The sequence below is a fragment of the Thamnophis elegans genome, chromosome Z (genome assembly GCF_009769535.1).
Source record: "Thamnophis elegans isolate rThaEle1 chromosome Z, rThaEle1.pri, whole genome shotgun sequence".
NCBI lineage: Eukaryota > Metazoa > Chordata > Lepidosauria > Squamata > Colubridae > Thamnophis > Thamnophis elegans.
In genome coordinates this window covers 25,845,171-25,860,858 of record NC_045558.1, presented here as the reverse complement: position 1 = coordinate 25,860,858, position 15,688 = coordinate 25,845,171, and the positions used below count along the sequence as shown (strand labels likewise).

At 42.1% G+C, this 15,688-nt stretch overlaps 1 protein-coding gene across 1 annotated transcript in view; it reads left to right on the top strand.

The window, feature by feature from the left end:
• The first annotated feature begins 4,079 nt into the window (after positions 1-4,079).
• NMT2 (N-myristoyltransferase 2) overlaps positions 4,080-15,688 on the top strand; it is a 38,889-nt gene continuing 27,280 nt past the window's right edge. Inside the window, exons 1-2 of the mRNA XM_032235483.1 lie at positions 4,080-4,217; positions 14,915-15,050. Of these exons, the coding sequence (XP_032091374.1) occupies positions 4,108-4,217; positions 14,915-15,050 (246 nt within the window). The 5' untranslated portion in view covers positions 4,080-4,107. The remainder of the gene's footprint in view (positions 4,218-14,914; positions 15,051-15,688) is intronic.

Sequence of the window (15,688 nt, the reverse complement as noted above, 5' to 3'; positions counted from 1 at the left end):
TTCATCCGTATATAGTAACAAATCATTGAACAGATATTGAGGTTTTAAAATCAAAGGGATTTTTTAAAAATTTAGAACCATAAAAATCCATCTAAAAACAATGAAGAATAAAAAAACCATATCTTTTTATTTTAATACAAATGAAATATTGAATCTTTGTGTTGTTCCCACCCATTTTGGAAAATAAATGCAATACTTAAAAGCTAAACATGTTCCTCAGCCGGAAAGAAGCTGTATATTCCAAATTAAAAGGATAGGTAGGATTCTACTAAAGTTGGGAATACAGAACAAAAATTGCTGTTCATGCAAGCAACACTGAACATAAGGGGGTGAAGTTTGCATCATGATGCTGTAATACATATCTCTTCTCATTTTAGTTCCCATGTTCATGCATGTGCAAACATAATCACACAGGAAAAGGGATATGTCATTTGTGGTGAAATATAAACAATCTTTCCCATAATTGTGGGAATTATTCTCTATTCAGAGTGTACCAAAGGTGCTTTTTCAAGAGGCAACTGGATGAATGAGAATATCTATAGACACTCTATTCAGAATTTTAAAGATGGCAATCTGAAACAACCAAAACTTTGAAGACGAACAACTTCCAGCCCCTGTGTTTCCCACCATTGGCCTTCACAAATCATCACCCTGATTCAGTACACAATCTTTTATCAACTACAGCATATGAGCTCTTGCTTTGCTAAGCCTGCCTGCCTAGAGAGCCTCTTCAAACTTTAAATATTTTTAAGGGCCTATGCAAAAAAATGAAAATGTGTACCTACTCATAAGAACTGACTGAACTAACTATATAAAATATAAAAATCTTGTGTGAGAACTTGGTAAACTACTTGTTTAATGGATAGTCAAGTTTAGGCTGTTTTTTCAAAGGATCTTTATCTTATTCTGAAAAATAAGTCTTGCAATACAATACAATATAATAGCAGAGTTGGAAGGGACTTTGGAGGTCTTCTAGTCCAGTGTTTTTCAACCACTGTGCCGTGGCACACTAGTGTGCCGTGACATAGTGTAAGATGTGCCGTGGGAAAAATACTTTATATATAGTCAATATAGGCACAGAGTTAAATTTTTTTAACATTTTCTAATGGTGGTGTGCCTCGTGATTTTTTTCATGAAAAAAGTGTGCCTTTGCACAAAAAAGGTTGAAAAACACTGTTCTAGTCCAATCCCCTGCCTAGGCAGGAAACCCTATACTGTTACAGACAAATGGCTATCCAACATCTTCTTGAAGACTTCCAGGGTGGGGACATTCCCAACTTCTGGAGGCAAGTTGTTCCATTGATTAATTGTTCTAACTGTCAGGAAATTTCTCCTCGGTTCTAAGTTGCTTCTCTCCTTGATTAGTTTCCACCCATTGCTTCTTGTGCTGCCCTCAGGTGCTTTGGAGAATAGCTTGACTCCCTCTTCTTTGTGGCAACCCCTGAAATATTGCAACACTGCTATCATGTCTCCCTAGTCCTTCTTTTCATTAAACTAGACATACCCAGTTCCTGCAACCGTTCTTCATATGTTTTAGTCTCCAGTCCCCTAATCATCTTTGTTGCTCTTCTCTGCACTCTTTAATAGCTGTTTGTTTAATAGCTGTTTGTTTCTTATAAATGCACCCACAGCATTATGCTTGAATATTATTCATAAAGTGCAACAATTTAAAATAAATGCATAAATGTGTTTTTTTTAAACTACAGAAGCAACCTGTATGTTTTATGTCAGCTATGAAGCAGCCTTCTTCAATGTCATGTATTTTGTCTCTTGAATTCTATCTACCTTTTCACTATTATGAAAGGAAGTTTGGGAGGGAGAATCTTTTTATTAAACTAGACATACCCAGCTCATGCAACCGTTCTTCATGTTTTAGTCCCCAGTCACCTAATCATCACTGTTGCTCTTCTCTGCGCGCTTTCTAGAGTCTCCACATCTTTTCTACATTGTGACGATCTTTTTTCTATCAGTTCCAATTTGCCTTAACTCTTTTAATGCTGTAGCTGTTTCAGTACGTAGTCCAAACTAATGGTGTAGAATGCTTTTGGCCAAAGCTGGTCTATTATGCCTTGTAAAACAACAGGATAGGGCTTTTAAGAAGTAGCCGATAAAAATTGCTGAAAAATCTGGCTTTTTAAAAATGTGTAGCAAGTGTTTTTAATGATTTTTTCCCCCTCACATAATAATGTAAGGTTGTGAAATGCAAGATTGGGGAATAGGGAAATGTTTTGTGTGAAATACATTTTTCTGACTGGGGAAATTTTAATAGAATAAATCGTTTGTAAGGCCTTATGCCAATTAGTTTTCCTCTGCTAGTTAGGAACTCTGCTGTATGATGCAATGTAAAAGAAAAGTCTTATTTACTAAAAAATGGAAAGTAACACATAATGCCAGTGGAACTAATATTTTAAAAAAGCTTGCATGCCATTCTTACTCTAGTCTTCTTTAATGTTATCATGATGGTGACCATGATGGTGACTTTCCATTCTCCATCATCTTCCTTGGCCTAAACAGTTGGTATGCCACTGCAGCCCAACACTTAAGATTGGCAGAATTTTAGACATCTGATGTTTGACAGCCAATCAACAGTATGGCAGGATGTTAGTTGACAATGGTAAAATGTATGAAGCAACATAAAACCCTAGTTCTCAGCTAACCAGGCAGAGAAAGCGCTATGAACCCATCAGAAGCCAATAGTCAAAGGGCAAGGAAAGGGCGAAGCATTCCAGTACTCTTTAGCATTTAGATGAAAAATATTTCTCATGTTATAGAGAAAAGTACTTTTATGATCAGCAACTTGCAGTTTACAATTCTTTTTTAAAAAGAGAATACTGTAGAATTCCCTTTGAGAATGCATAAAAGTATCAGATGCATTTTTGGAGGGGGGAAAACCATTTTCTTAAAAAATGATGGTACCACCTTTCAAATTAACTAAATTAACTAAATTTTAAACAAAAATTGATGCAAACATTTCTTCTATTATCCATATTTGTTGGAAATAAGATCAGTTTTTCTATGCTGACAATTGTTCTTTAAAATACATTTGATCAAGATCTCTTTGCCCATTAATTTGAATAACTTAGACAAAGATGCCGGACAACATTTCAGAACAAAATGACTCCCCCGCCCTCTTGACAAGAGTCATCCCCACATCTCTCTTCAAAGAGTTGCTTCTGTGGGTTGCCACCTGTTTTTTTTTGGGGGGGGGGAGGGGGTGTTACTCTGCTGAGTCCCACAAAACAGGCATTGCAAACATGCCGCCAGGGCAGAGAAAAAGTGAAGGCTCTACCAGTTCGCCACAGTTACATGGTTCCAAAGTGCCTTTTGACCGCTTTTACTTGGCAGGCTGCTCAACTCTGAGGTGGTTCCCGGACTTGGGCTTGGCGGTAATTTATTATTTATTGATTTATTTTATTTGTCAAATATGTTTAAGAAAACAGATATAAGTATAAACATGATTATGAATACATGTAATGGGTACAAATAAATGAGGACATACAGGGGTGAGATTCAGCAGGTTCTGGAGAACCAGTAATGGACATTTTGAGTAGTTCTGAGAACCGGCAAATACCATCTCTGGCTGGCCCCAGAGTGGGATGGGAATGGAGATTTTGCAGTATCCATTCCATGCCACGCCCACCAAGCCACGCCCATAGAACCGGTAGTAAAAATATTTGAATTTCAATGTTTGGCCCAGGATGTTTCATTGAGCAGCCCGGCTTCATGCGACGCTGCTTTTGCGGGGCGAGGCATCCCCGCTCCCTCTGCTCTAACCAACCTCAACGGACTGTTCGGTGGATGTAACTGCAGGGGCGGAGCAGCGCCCACGGGGAGCCTGTCGGAAGAGCGATGGCATTCATTGAAGAGCCGTCCTCCAAGATCCAGCTCCTCGGACGAGCAGGAGGGCATCGGGTGTGGGGTGTGGGGGTTGAATCTCTGTACCTGCGGGGGATGAAGAACCTCCGCCTGGCAGCATCCAAGGGAGCCGGCCGCTAGGAGACGCTGCTCCGGCGGCTGTGGCCCATCTCCCTGCGCGCCGAACCGGCTGCATTTCATAGGCTCCTGTCGGGGAGTCCCTCCTCCCCTCCCACCCACCTTCTCCCCGTGATGGCGGAGGACAGCGAGTCTGCCGCCAGTCAGCAAAGCCTCGAGCTGGACGATCAGGACACCTGCGGCATCGACGGCGACAATGAGGAGGAGACGGAGCACTCCAAGGGGTAGGGTCCTCGCAGGAGCCGCCGCCGCCGCCCTTCCGATGCTCCTGCCAGCATGCCCGCCCCGGGCTTGCCCAGAAGCTGCAGCGCCTTGCACAAGCGCGCGGTCGGCCCGGCCGGGTGCTGAACTAGATTGGGTGGGGTGGGGGTGGGGTGCAGCAGCCAAGCCGTCAACCTGAGCCTGCGGCAGAGACGTAGGGAGCCGCGGCAACCCAGGAAGGGCGATCAGGGAGGCGGAGGCCACGCGAGGCAGGGAACAGCCTTCCAGGCTGGGGCTTGGGCGCGAGGTGGGAGAGGAGGAGGAGGAGGCGGAGAAGGAAGGCCAGGCCGGCAGGCTGTGTTTCCCCAATGGGAGAGGCTTTCTGATCCGCGCGTGTGGTAGACACCCACAGGGCTAGCGCAGCGCCCTTCCCTTGTTGCCGAGACCGAGGCTTCGGCCTGTGGGCTGCCTGCTACGGTTTCCGTGCCGAGCCTGGCTTCCCCTTCGCCCGATCTGCCGTCCTCCTTTTTCCCTTTGTGCCCACCTCCCATCCTTCGCAGCCTCCAGCAAGGCGGCCAAGAAGCGCCCGCCTCGTCTTCCTTTCGGGGAAGGTGGTGGTGGTGGTGGAGGGAGCCGGGTTGGAACGGCGAGGGTCCTTCCAACACTGGAAGGGCCCCCGCCTGGAGATCCCGGGGTGGACGCCTAACTCTGGGGATCCCGGGGTGGGCGGGAGGCTGGATCAGCTCCTTAGATCGGCCGGTGCGCACGAGAAGGAATGTGGTGCGGGGCAGGAGGAGGAGGAGGTGAGGTGCGCCTTCTGCACATGAATCTGGTCCGGGGTTCTGGACTTGCAGGTGTCCTCCGGGTGCCCCGCTCTTCGTGACATCCGCTCCGATGAAGCCTCCGACCATTTTTGGTAAACGTTCTTCGTCTGACGTGTAATGGATATTTTCCTTTCTGACGGCCGTCATTTTTATGCCTTTCTTTTATGCCTGCCATCTCACACTCTGTACCTTTTAGCTTCCCCGACAAAACAGAGAGCAGAATAAAAGCCTAAATAAACAATAACATCTTTGGGAATGGGTGTTATGCGCATGATTTCATTGTAGGATCCAAGTTTCAACTTTAAACCCAGTGAGGGTCAAGCAGATAGGAGGAGTTCATTGTCCACAGCCAGCCATCCCATAGTGGAAAGGTTTAGAGGACAAAATTTGCAAACAACTTTCCCCCCAAGTTTTGTGTTAAACTGGTACATACATAAACATTCAGGATCTGTTTGATTTGAGTGATCTGTTTCAGATGGAAGACAAGATTAAAATTGAGTTTGATTGCTGTTTAGGATCTTGCGTGAATCTACTATTGTAACTTGCAAATTATTTATAGGCATGTTATGTAAAATGAAACAATTATTTAACAAGCCATGGTTAAGCAAACAAATGTTTAGAAGGGTGCACAAACCAAAGCGTAATCACCAGCTGGCTTCAGATTAATCTGAGGCCATACTAAACATGCACATTTGCACATTTATGAACTAGATGTTTGGTAGCATGGTTTATGACAAAATATATTCTGTTGATCAAGCTATGGCTCAGTATGTGCCTATATAAGTCTAAGTCATTGAAAATAATTTTTCAAGTAGAAAAGTCTCTTAGAATAGAGAGACTATGTGCACTGCTTTCATTAAAAGAGGTATTTTTTTTTTTGCCTCATTCAGGGATTTTAATGGAGAGACCAGATGTTATTATATTGATGTTTGTAAATTTCCCATGTTTTCTCAATATGTTGGTCTTTCTTCCCCGGAGAAACAATTAGGCAAAATGCCAAGTTTGACTGTTTAGATTAGGATCTTTCCTCTGATAAAGCTCCTCTTTAGAGAACTTATGCTGTGAGGATTGAATTCAGGTTCTGTTGAAGCTAATTCAAAATCTTAAAACGGGGAAACTGGATTAGGAAACTGAAGGGAAAAGGCAGTGTTTCATTTTGACTAGAGGGTTTGGCAATTTCAGCCATTGGTTTCATTGATTGTAAGCTCTACAATAATGTGGAAAATAATTGTAGCTTTAAATGTTGCTATTTAACTTTTAGCATGAGCATAGAAACCTTGACAAGCAAAACCATATATTTCTATATTCAGACACCACACTGAAATATAAATGTCAGACATATCCTATCATAATTTATTGTGAAGACTTAGTCCTTGATTCAGGTCATAAAAACTCAGAACATGGAAATACCTGAATAAATTGTAATTAATTCACCTATGGACAAACACATTGTTGAAATATTGCCACTCATTTAGGCTAAGTGCTATCAAAAATGGCTACAATTCTCCAAGACCATCCTGGAATAGAGACCTTTGTATGTGAAGCATATGATCTTTCACCGAGCTAATTTGCACCAATCCTGTATATTCCAGGTATGTTGGGATCCAACACTTGGTAAGACTAAGAAATATACGGTGTTTCCCTGAAAATAAGACACCGTCTTATTTTCTTTTTACTCACAAAATATTGCTTGGGCCTTTTTATGAGGGGAGGGTTTATTGTTTTGGGGTTGCCGGGTGGCTGTTCTCTTGCGAGTGGGCTCCCAAAGAGTCGGGCATAGCCTCAGGGGTGAATGGTTGTGTTGCGCTGTTGCAGCAACGCAACACAACAGCCATGAAGCGATCATGCTCACGAGCAGCAACCCCACAAACCCCTTTTAGAGCTAGGCACAGTGCCATTCACTGACCTAGGGGTATCACCAAGCTGCATGAGCACCTGTTCACCGCCACCCAGCTCCTTGGCTTGGCACCTTCAAAATGCCAGTGCACGTTCTGCACGGCTGGAGAGAGGGGTTGTGCGAGCGGCTGTTCCGCACTCGTTTGTGCGCCTCCCAGCCTCATGATGCCCTGGCCCAGCTCTCGCTGCAGAGCCAGGCACCTCCACTGCTGCCGCCACTGCCATCCCAGCATGGCTTTTTCGGCAGCTTCCAAATCAAGTCTTCCAGCAGTGGCCGCTCTGAGTGTATACTCTATGGTTGTATGCTCTGCCGGCAGCTGGCCCACAACCATAGAGTGTACGCTCAGAGCGGCCACTGCTGGAAGACTTGGTTTGGAAGCCGCCGAAAAAGCCATGCTGGGATGGCAGTGGCGGCAGAGGTGCTCTGACTCTGCAAGGAGAGCTGGGCCAGAGTATCGTGAGGCTGGGAGGCGTGTGAATGAGTGTGTAACAGCCACTCGTGCAACCCCCCGTCCAGCTGTGCAGAGCGTGATTCACTGGCATTTCGAAGGCACCAAGCCGCGGGAGACGGGCAACGGCGAACAGGCACTCACGTGGCTTGGCGATACCCCTAGGTCAGTGAATGGTGCTGTGCCCGGCTGGAAAGGGGGTTTGCCGGGTAGCTGCTCATGAGCGTGGTCGCTTCATGGCTGTTGGGTTGCGCTGCTGTGACAGCGCAACACAGCCATTTGCCCATGAGGCTGTGCCCGGCTCTTTGGGAGCCCACTTGCAAGAGAGCAGCCACCCAGCAACCCTCCCTCTTTAGCTGGGCACAGTGCTGCTCACCAACCTAGCGGTATCCCGAAGGCACCAAGCAGTGCGATCACTTTTGGCTCCCCCCTGGTTCCAGTGGCTTGGCACCTTCGGGATACCGCTAGGTTGGTGAGCGGCACTGCCTGGCCGGAGGTGAGGTGGGGGTTGTCCAGGGGCTTATTTGTGGGGAGGGCTTATATTTTTGCCCACCAGAAAAATGTGGCATGGCCTTATTATCAGGACGTGTCATATTTTCGGGGAAACACGGTAGGAATTGTAGAATGGCACATTTGTTACCTGCTTAGACCCTCTGGGAATAGGCAACATACCAATGTAGTAGACAAATAAGAAATAAACAAGGCAGCACTGCATACATTCTGTATTATAAGCAAATTGTGTTCAGTATGAATGATAAGAGGTATTTTAGAAAATTACTGTTAATTAAAAATATCTCAATGTGTGACTTACAAAACAGATAATTATTTATAGTTTGTTTTTCTTTTTTAAATCAGACCACACCTTTGATATGTGGTTTCTTATCTGCATTGGCTTGTCCACACCCTGATATCACTTAGGGAAACATTTACAGTAGTGAGAAATGTTTCTAAAATTAAAAGTATATATATATACACAAGTAATCTAAAGAAGTAGGAAACAAGTTTGACTTGATGCTTAGCCATGGTACAGTACTATAAAAGAAATTTTCAGGAATTACACTTTTGCTTTGCTTTTGAAATAAGATTTAATTGCTTTGTATTGTATTGAATAATAACAATGGTGCTCTTTGGATTCTTGTAGCCAATTCCTCATATTGTTAGCAATGACATTAATATTTAGAAGTTCATCTACCTGCTCAGTGTATGGTCTACTACAGCATCTCTGGCAGATGATCAACAACCTCTGATTAAAGAATTCCAGAACAGGAGAAATCACGGTGCATATGATGTCCTGTTCTGCTGAATGAGATTTAATATAATTATGAAGAGTTTCCTAATATCTTAGTCTGCCTGAGAGAGATTAAATACCACCCCCCCTTGTCTTTGTAAAGGCAACCCTTTAGATATTCATTTTCCTTTAAGAGAGCTGCTGTCTTATGATGTGCATCCCTCTTCTAAACTGATTGGAGAAAGTATTATGAAGCACTCACTGCAGGAATCGGAGAAGATCTCAATGCCATCATAAAGCATAACTCTAATTTGCATTGGAATGTGACTTAGATCTTTGCAACATTTTGAGCTGAAGGACATATTTTCCACAGATATAGTCATATTCCAAGCTGTTTTTTTTAGAGAACTTGAGGGATTTAAAAAAAAATAGTTTGACAAATACAATACATGACCTCCATGGATTTTATTTCCTTTTGCATTCAGAAGTTGTAAAAAGGGTAATGTGAACTGTTATTTTGGGGATTTCTGTCTATAAGTTTAAATCTCACTAATTTAAGAAGTCCTCCCTAAATTTCCTGCCTTCTCTGAAGCCATGCTCATTGATAGTTACTGAATTCTTGTCCAATACATTTGGATGACATGGGCATAGTTTGACAGGCACAAATAATTCAATATTTTTTCTGAAGTGATTTGTAAAATTCAAGTACAAAAACTGAATTGAATAACTGGAATTACATCATCTTTTATATTGTCTGCTTAAAGTGACTCATAACCTAAATATTTAGCATAACATTTCCTATAGTGGAATTCTTTTTTCTGAGTAGAAAAATATGCAATTATAAAATTTCTTCTATCTTTCAAAGAAGAAAAACATATTCAGAATTGAGACAAACCTTGACATTTAGCCTTAAGTAGTATGTAATAATTGACTTGAACATTGGGACAGTCATCAATTTATAAAATTATAAAATATACTTGCATACTTTTTCCAGGAGAATATTAGTGTGTTACAATGATATTTGGTAGAACATCAGGTGTGTTAAAATATGTTTACTTGTTCATTGCAACTCATATAGAAAGACTGACTTTATGAATTTGACTACTGACATTGCTTCTAGCCATTCTTTCCATCTTTCTTTTGGTTTGCTTTGTGGTCAGTGTTAATTTGGAATTTAATTGCTGCTGTTTGTTTTCCCCTGAGTTATTTAAAGTAATTAGTATGTAAAATTCTGAAGTTTAGAACTGTGGTTTTGGTCTTGATTTGAAACAGACTGGGTGGAGTGTTGCTTTTTTAAATGCAGTGGTTTTTTTTTGTTAATGCATGTTCATTTATGCAACAGAATATTGCATAGTTATATTTACTCCCATCATGAAGACAAAATGAAATTTTAACACAAATAAAAAATACAGTAATATCTATACCAGAAATGAAAGATTTATAAATACAGATGTATTAATATATCTTCAACCATATTTCCCTGTCCTAAATGTAATTTCATGTGCAGTAGTTATTACACTTTTATTCTGTTTACAGCTTATATAGGGCTTTGTTAGCACATATTCTATCCTGATCTGTTTAATTTTAACTGGTTTTTTTTCCTAGCATTTTCCTACAATTGCAAGTTATGCTTTTTTTTTAGATCAGCACAGTGTCGATCCATTGGTTGTGACAGGAATTGATTGACTGGCTTATAGCCTGAATCTGACATCATAGGCTGAGAGAAAGTGAATGGTTCAAAGTCACCCAGATGGCTTTCATGCCTAAGGCCTGACTAGAACTCACAGTCCCCTGGTTTCTAGCACTATGCCTTAAACATTAGACCAAACTGACTCTTTTAATAGTATATTACAAATTATTAGTTTAAATTTTTTTTGACCACCAGCAAATTTGGCAAAATGGCTGCTGTAGAACTTCCTGTTCACCAATCCTTGCTATTTGGTATAGTGAGGGGGGGAAATTCATCATTTCATTAAAAGTAAACGTTTTCCTTGGATGCTCTCCTCTACACCAACAGGTCATAAAGAATTAAAAAATAAATCCAGAAAGGATAAGCAAATGAAAACAGAAAGTTCAATATTAAAATAAACATTATATTGATTCCTCCCCCCTTTTTTTCAAGCAACAGTAAAATGTGGGTGAAAAGCCACATTGCCCAAAATGGGCAAAGGATAATTATGTAGGATTCTTGCGTGTGAACGCACAGGACTATTTGTTAAGGCATTTGTCCACATTTCTTGAGCAACATAAATACATGGAGGAGACCCAGCTAAGGAAATAGATCAGCCACACTGACAAACTGTCAAAATAATATGTTAAGTATGTCAGTTACTGTCAGCAAATTTAGCAACAGTGAGATGGGCACATGATTAACTAATCTTTACTTTTTTATGATAATAAATAACTTGGCAGATTAACAGTCATAAAAAAGAAATTCATAAGAAAAATAATAATAGCAAGGAAGACAGAACATCCCAAACATTTCCATTTCTTTTAAGTGCTTTTAATCATTTGCTTTGTGTGCCTTTACATTGCCTACAGTAAGATTAATATCTATCACTTAAACCAAAACTATAACACAAGAACATGATCAACAACATATCTCATTGAAAACAATATGGATAAAATATTATGTTAAATCAGCATCCTATTTTTATTTTATTCATATAATAAAATTATTATTTTATTTTATTATTTTATTTTATATTTATCAAATTTATTTTCTGCCCAAATCTCAACTCAAGACTATTCTGAGTAGCTCCTTTCCTACCGGCTATCACATCCCTTTCTCTTAATAATCATATCATAAGGGATCAGCTGAAGAAAAATTGTGCTTGTATGGCTCCATGTGGACAAGGACTGTTACTAATTGTAACATTCTTAACTTGACAAATCTGAGGGCGATTTTGATGGGGTTTGACTGAGGTAGAGTCATAGGGATAGAAACCTGTTCTGACCCCCTCCTCCGTCCAGTAACGAATGCCGAGACAAGCTTAGCTGGAATGCCACAACTCTTTATTAGCAGGAAACATAAATCTTGGTGGCTGCAAGCCCAAACACAACAAACAGATAAAGAACCTTGGCAGCAACCCAGACTTCGACAGATACAGATAACAGCTTCTCCAGCATTGAGAATTAAGTTGAATCCTGCAAACCAGACTCCTCCCAGAGTCTCTCCTTAAATACTATCTTGAGAGGAGCCTAATTACAACCACCTGGATCCATTTATCTTTTGTATCTGCGTAGCTGTTCTCTACGTCGATCTGCCCGTCATTGCCGGGCATCCAGGACCACCTCCCTTGTCTCCTTGCCACTGCTCCAAGGCCTCAGGCGCCTCCTGGTGGCCAACCAGTCTCTCTGATCCCTGCTCGGAGTTGGAACCCTGTCTGGGGTCCTCCACATCTTCCAGAGCCGATTCATAAGGCCCCTCGCTGTCGGAGTCTGTTTGCAGCTCCAGTGGCTCCTGCTGGGCCACAACAGAAACCCTTGAGCTGTTATTGTGGTCAACTAAGATTTAGAGCCAACTCTTACCACATGGTTTGATCTTGAAATGGATTACACTATGTGACGGAGATGAGATGATTCCATCAGCTCTGAAAGAAACTTGGGAAGCCAACACTGGATCGACAGATCTGGACAATTTCCATCCAGTCTCAAACCTTCCCTTTTTATGTAAGATTATTGATAAGATAATCAATATTATCTTATTGATATTAGTAGCTTCAAAGGGTCCTGGAGGAAACTGATTATCTGGACCCTTTCCATACCCTAAATAGAGATAGTCTTTGACTTATGACTACAATGGAGCTAAAATTTCTGTTGCTAAGCAACATAGTTGTTAAGTGAGGTTTGCTCCATTTTATGACCTTTCTTGCCACAGTTAAGTGAATCACTGCAGTTCTTAAGTTAGTAACATAAATCTAACTTCCCCATTTACATTGCTTGTCAGAAGGTCACAAAAGATGATCACATGATTCCAGGACATGCAACTGTCATAAATATGAGCCAGTTGCCACTGTCCGAATTCTATCATGGGACTGTGGGTATGGTGCTCCCATAAGTGTGAAAAATGGCTTCAAGTCACTTTATTCAGTGCTGTTGTAAATTTGAATGGTCACTAAACAAATGGTTGTAAGTCGAGGACTACCTGTATGTCAAAAAAAGTTGGACCTTACCATTTTTTCTACTATTTTTATGCCAAACTAGGTACTTTTCTTCTCAAATTTAAAATGAAGGTGCAAAGAGAATGCAAAGTTTCTGAGTTGTGTTCCTTTTAATGCTTGCACAGGAATAGGGTACCAATAGGAAAGAATGAATTAGAAAAGGGTAGTATTCCCTCTCCTATTTATGTTCCCTTTTAACATGAGATCCCATTAAATTTTTATTTACATATGATCTCTCAGCCAAATCTCTGTGATGAAATGCAATTTCAAATAAGTAAACACACGTTTTTGGGGTGTTTCTGGGAAAGGAATTTCAAAATGTTTCTAGTTTTAACATGAGTACCCCTTTCTTCTTTGGACATTTTGATACATGTATATTCTCAGGAAAATAGACTTGGGAACACATGTTGCCCTGAATTGATTAATTAATTAATCTCTTTCTTTGATTTCTAAGCCGCCCATTTTCCAAACAGTTTGGCCAGAGTACAGTTCAAAACAATAAAAAACAAACATTATGTGAAAAGATGTTTGCACAGTACCATGTTTCCCCGAAAATAAGACAGGGTCTTATTTTCTTTTGACCACCCCCCAATTTTTTCTTGGGCCTTATTATCAGGGGAGAGGGCTTATTGGTTTGGGGTTGCCGGGTGGCTACTCTCCTGCAAGCAGGCACCCGAAGAGCCTGGCACAGCCTCAGGGGCAAATGACTGTGTTGCGCTGTCGCAGCAGCGCAACAAAGTATCCATGAGGTGACCACACTCATGAGCAGCCGCCTGGCAACGGCCCTTTCCAGCGGGCAGAGCGTCACTCACTAATATCCCAAAGGCGCTAAGCCACGTGGTGCTCTCCCTGGCTGGAAAAAGAGGTTGTGCGAGCACTTGTTCTGCCTCCAGCTCGCGTGCCTCCCTGCCTCACCATGCCCAACTCTCCCTGCAGGGCTGGGCCAGGGCGCTGCCACCGCCCCGCTGCCACCGTCACCATACTCCGAGAATAACCAGCTTCCAACTCCGGAGATCCGCTACCGAGTCTTCCAGCAGCGACCGCTCTGGGACTACGCTCTATGATTGTGGGCTGGCTGCGAGAAGACTCTCTGTCCCACCAGAGTCTTCCAACAGCTAGCCCACAACCATAGAGCATAGTCCCAGAGTGGCCGCTGCCGGAAGACTCGGCAGTGGATCTCCGGAGTTTGGAAGCCAGTTATGCTCGGAACATGATAGCAGGGTGGCAGCGGTGCTCTGGCCCAGCCCTGCAGGGAGAGTTGGGCATGGTGAGACAGGGAGGCACATGAGCTGGAGGCAGAACAAGTGCTCATGCAACCTCTCTTTCCAGCCGGGCAGAGTGCCATGCGGTTTAGCGCCTTTGGGATATTACTGGGTCGTTGAGTGGCGCTCTGCCCGGCTGGAAAGAGGCATTGCTGGACGGCTGCTTGTGAGAGCAGCTGCCTGGCAACCCCCGCTCCAGCGGGGCACAGTGCCACCCACCAACCTAGCGGTATCCCAAAGGCATCAAGCAACGGGAGCCCCTTTGCCCCCCCTCCCCCTGGCTCCTGCAGCTTTGCTCCTTCCGCATATCGCTAGGTTGGTGAGTGGCACTCTGCCTGGCTGGAAGGGGGGTTGTCCAGGGGGCTTATTATTGGGGGAGGGCGTATATTTTTGCCCACAGGAAAAATATGGCATGGTCTTATTATCAGGACATGTCATAATTTTGGGGAAAACACGGTAGTGAATTTCTGCTGTTATCTTTTAATTCATAAATGGCCGCTTTCTTCCAGTCTGCTCTTTACTTTTACTTCTTTAATCATTTGTCTGTTGCAAAAGTGACTTGTTGATATGGAGGGGGGCAGGGAAGGAAGCAGGGCAAGGCATAGGAAGTTGAAGAATTGTCTTTTTAATTTCTTCTTTTGAAATTGGAAGGTGGTGTGTTTTACGACAAAATGGATGCATAATTTTTACCCCTTCCTTTAAATACATACACCTTTACTTCTGCATATACACAAAGTAAGCAGCTCTACATCAATAATATTGCATCAGATTTTGGCTCTCTAGTCTTGCAGAATACCAGCACTGCAAAAATGGGGCTATACATCATTTGCAGGTTGTTTATGGGTTACTTCCTCTTTTCAAGGCTTACAGCAAATTGTTGTCTTGTTATTTTTTGCAGAAGTCCAGGAGGAGAATTGGGAGCTAAAAAGAAGAAAAAGAAGCAGAAACGAAAAAAGGAAAAAACAAATTCCGGAGGTACCAAATCAGACTCTGCTTCGGACTCCCAGGAGATTAAAAATCAGCAACCTTCAAAAGTGAGAGATTGGCCTTTGTTTTCTTATCCCTGATTTACTCTAGCAATTAGTGACCACAGAAATATGTTTTTAAATGAAATCAGATTTGTGGACTAACCCAATGTATATATTCAAATTAATGACTGAAATCAAATCATCTTGGAAATTCAAATTGCATCAATTATTTGTATTGGCGCAATCCAATATTTTTAACAAATCAGAACAGACTATTCACATAGAAGTTGCAGTTTTAGAACTTTTTTCTCTTACTGATTCTTACTAAATTTGATTAAAAAAAATAATTGTTTTAGAATTTTTTATTTACCTTTTTTTGTATTTATTTCAAAGATAAGATGCTACATATAAAATAAGCAACTACAAAGACAATAAAAACCAAAGAAAATTACAGAGAAAAAAGAAATAATAAAAATGTGCGCACAGTACATATAGAGTCAACATTAAACATATACCATTCATCCTAGTTGAGACATGTCAAATTCAAGGCCCGCAGGCCAGATCTGGCCCACAGCATGGTTAGATCTGGCCTGTGGGGCTGCCCTGGAGACGGCGAGGATCCAGCCCCTGCTGCCTCAGCCCCGGCCCACAGGAGGCGCCAAGTGCACAGGGACTGGCATCCCAGTGAAAGGGAAGTACTTGCT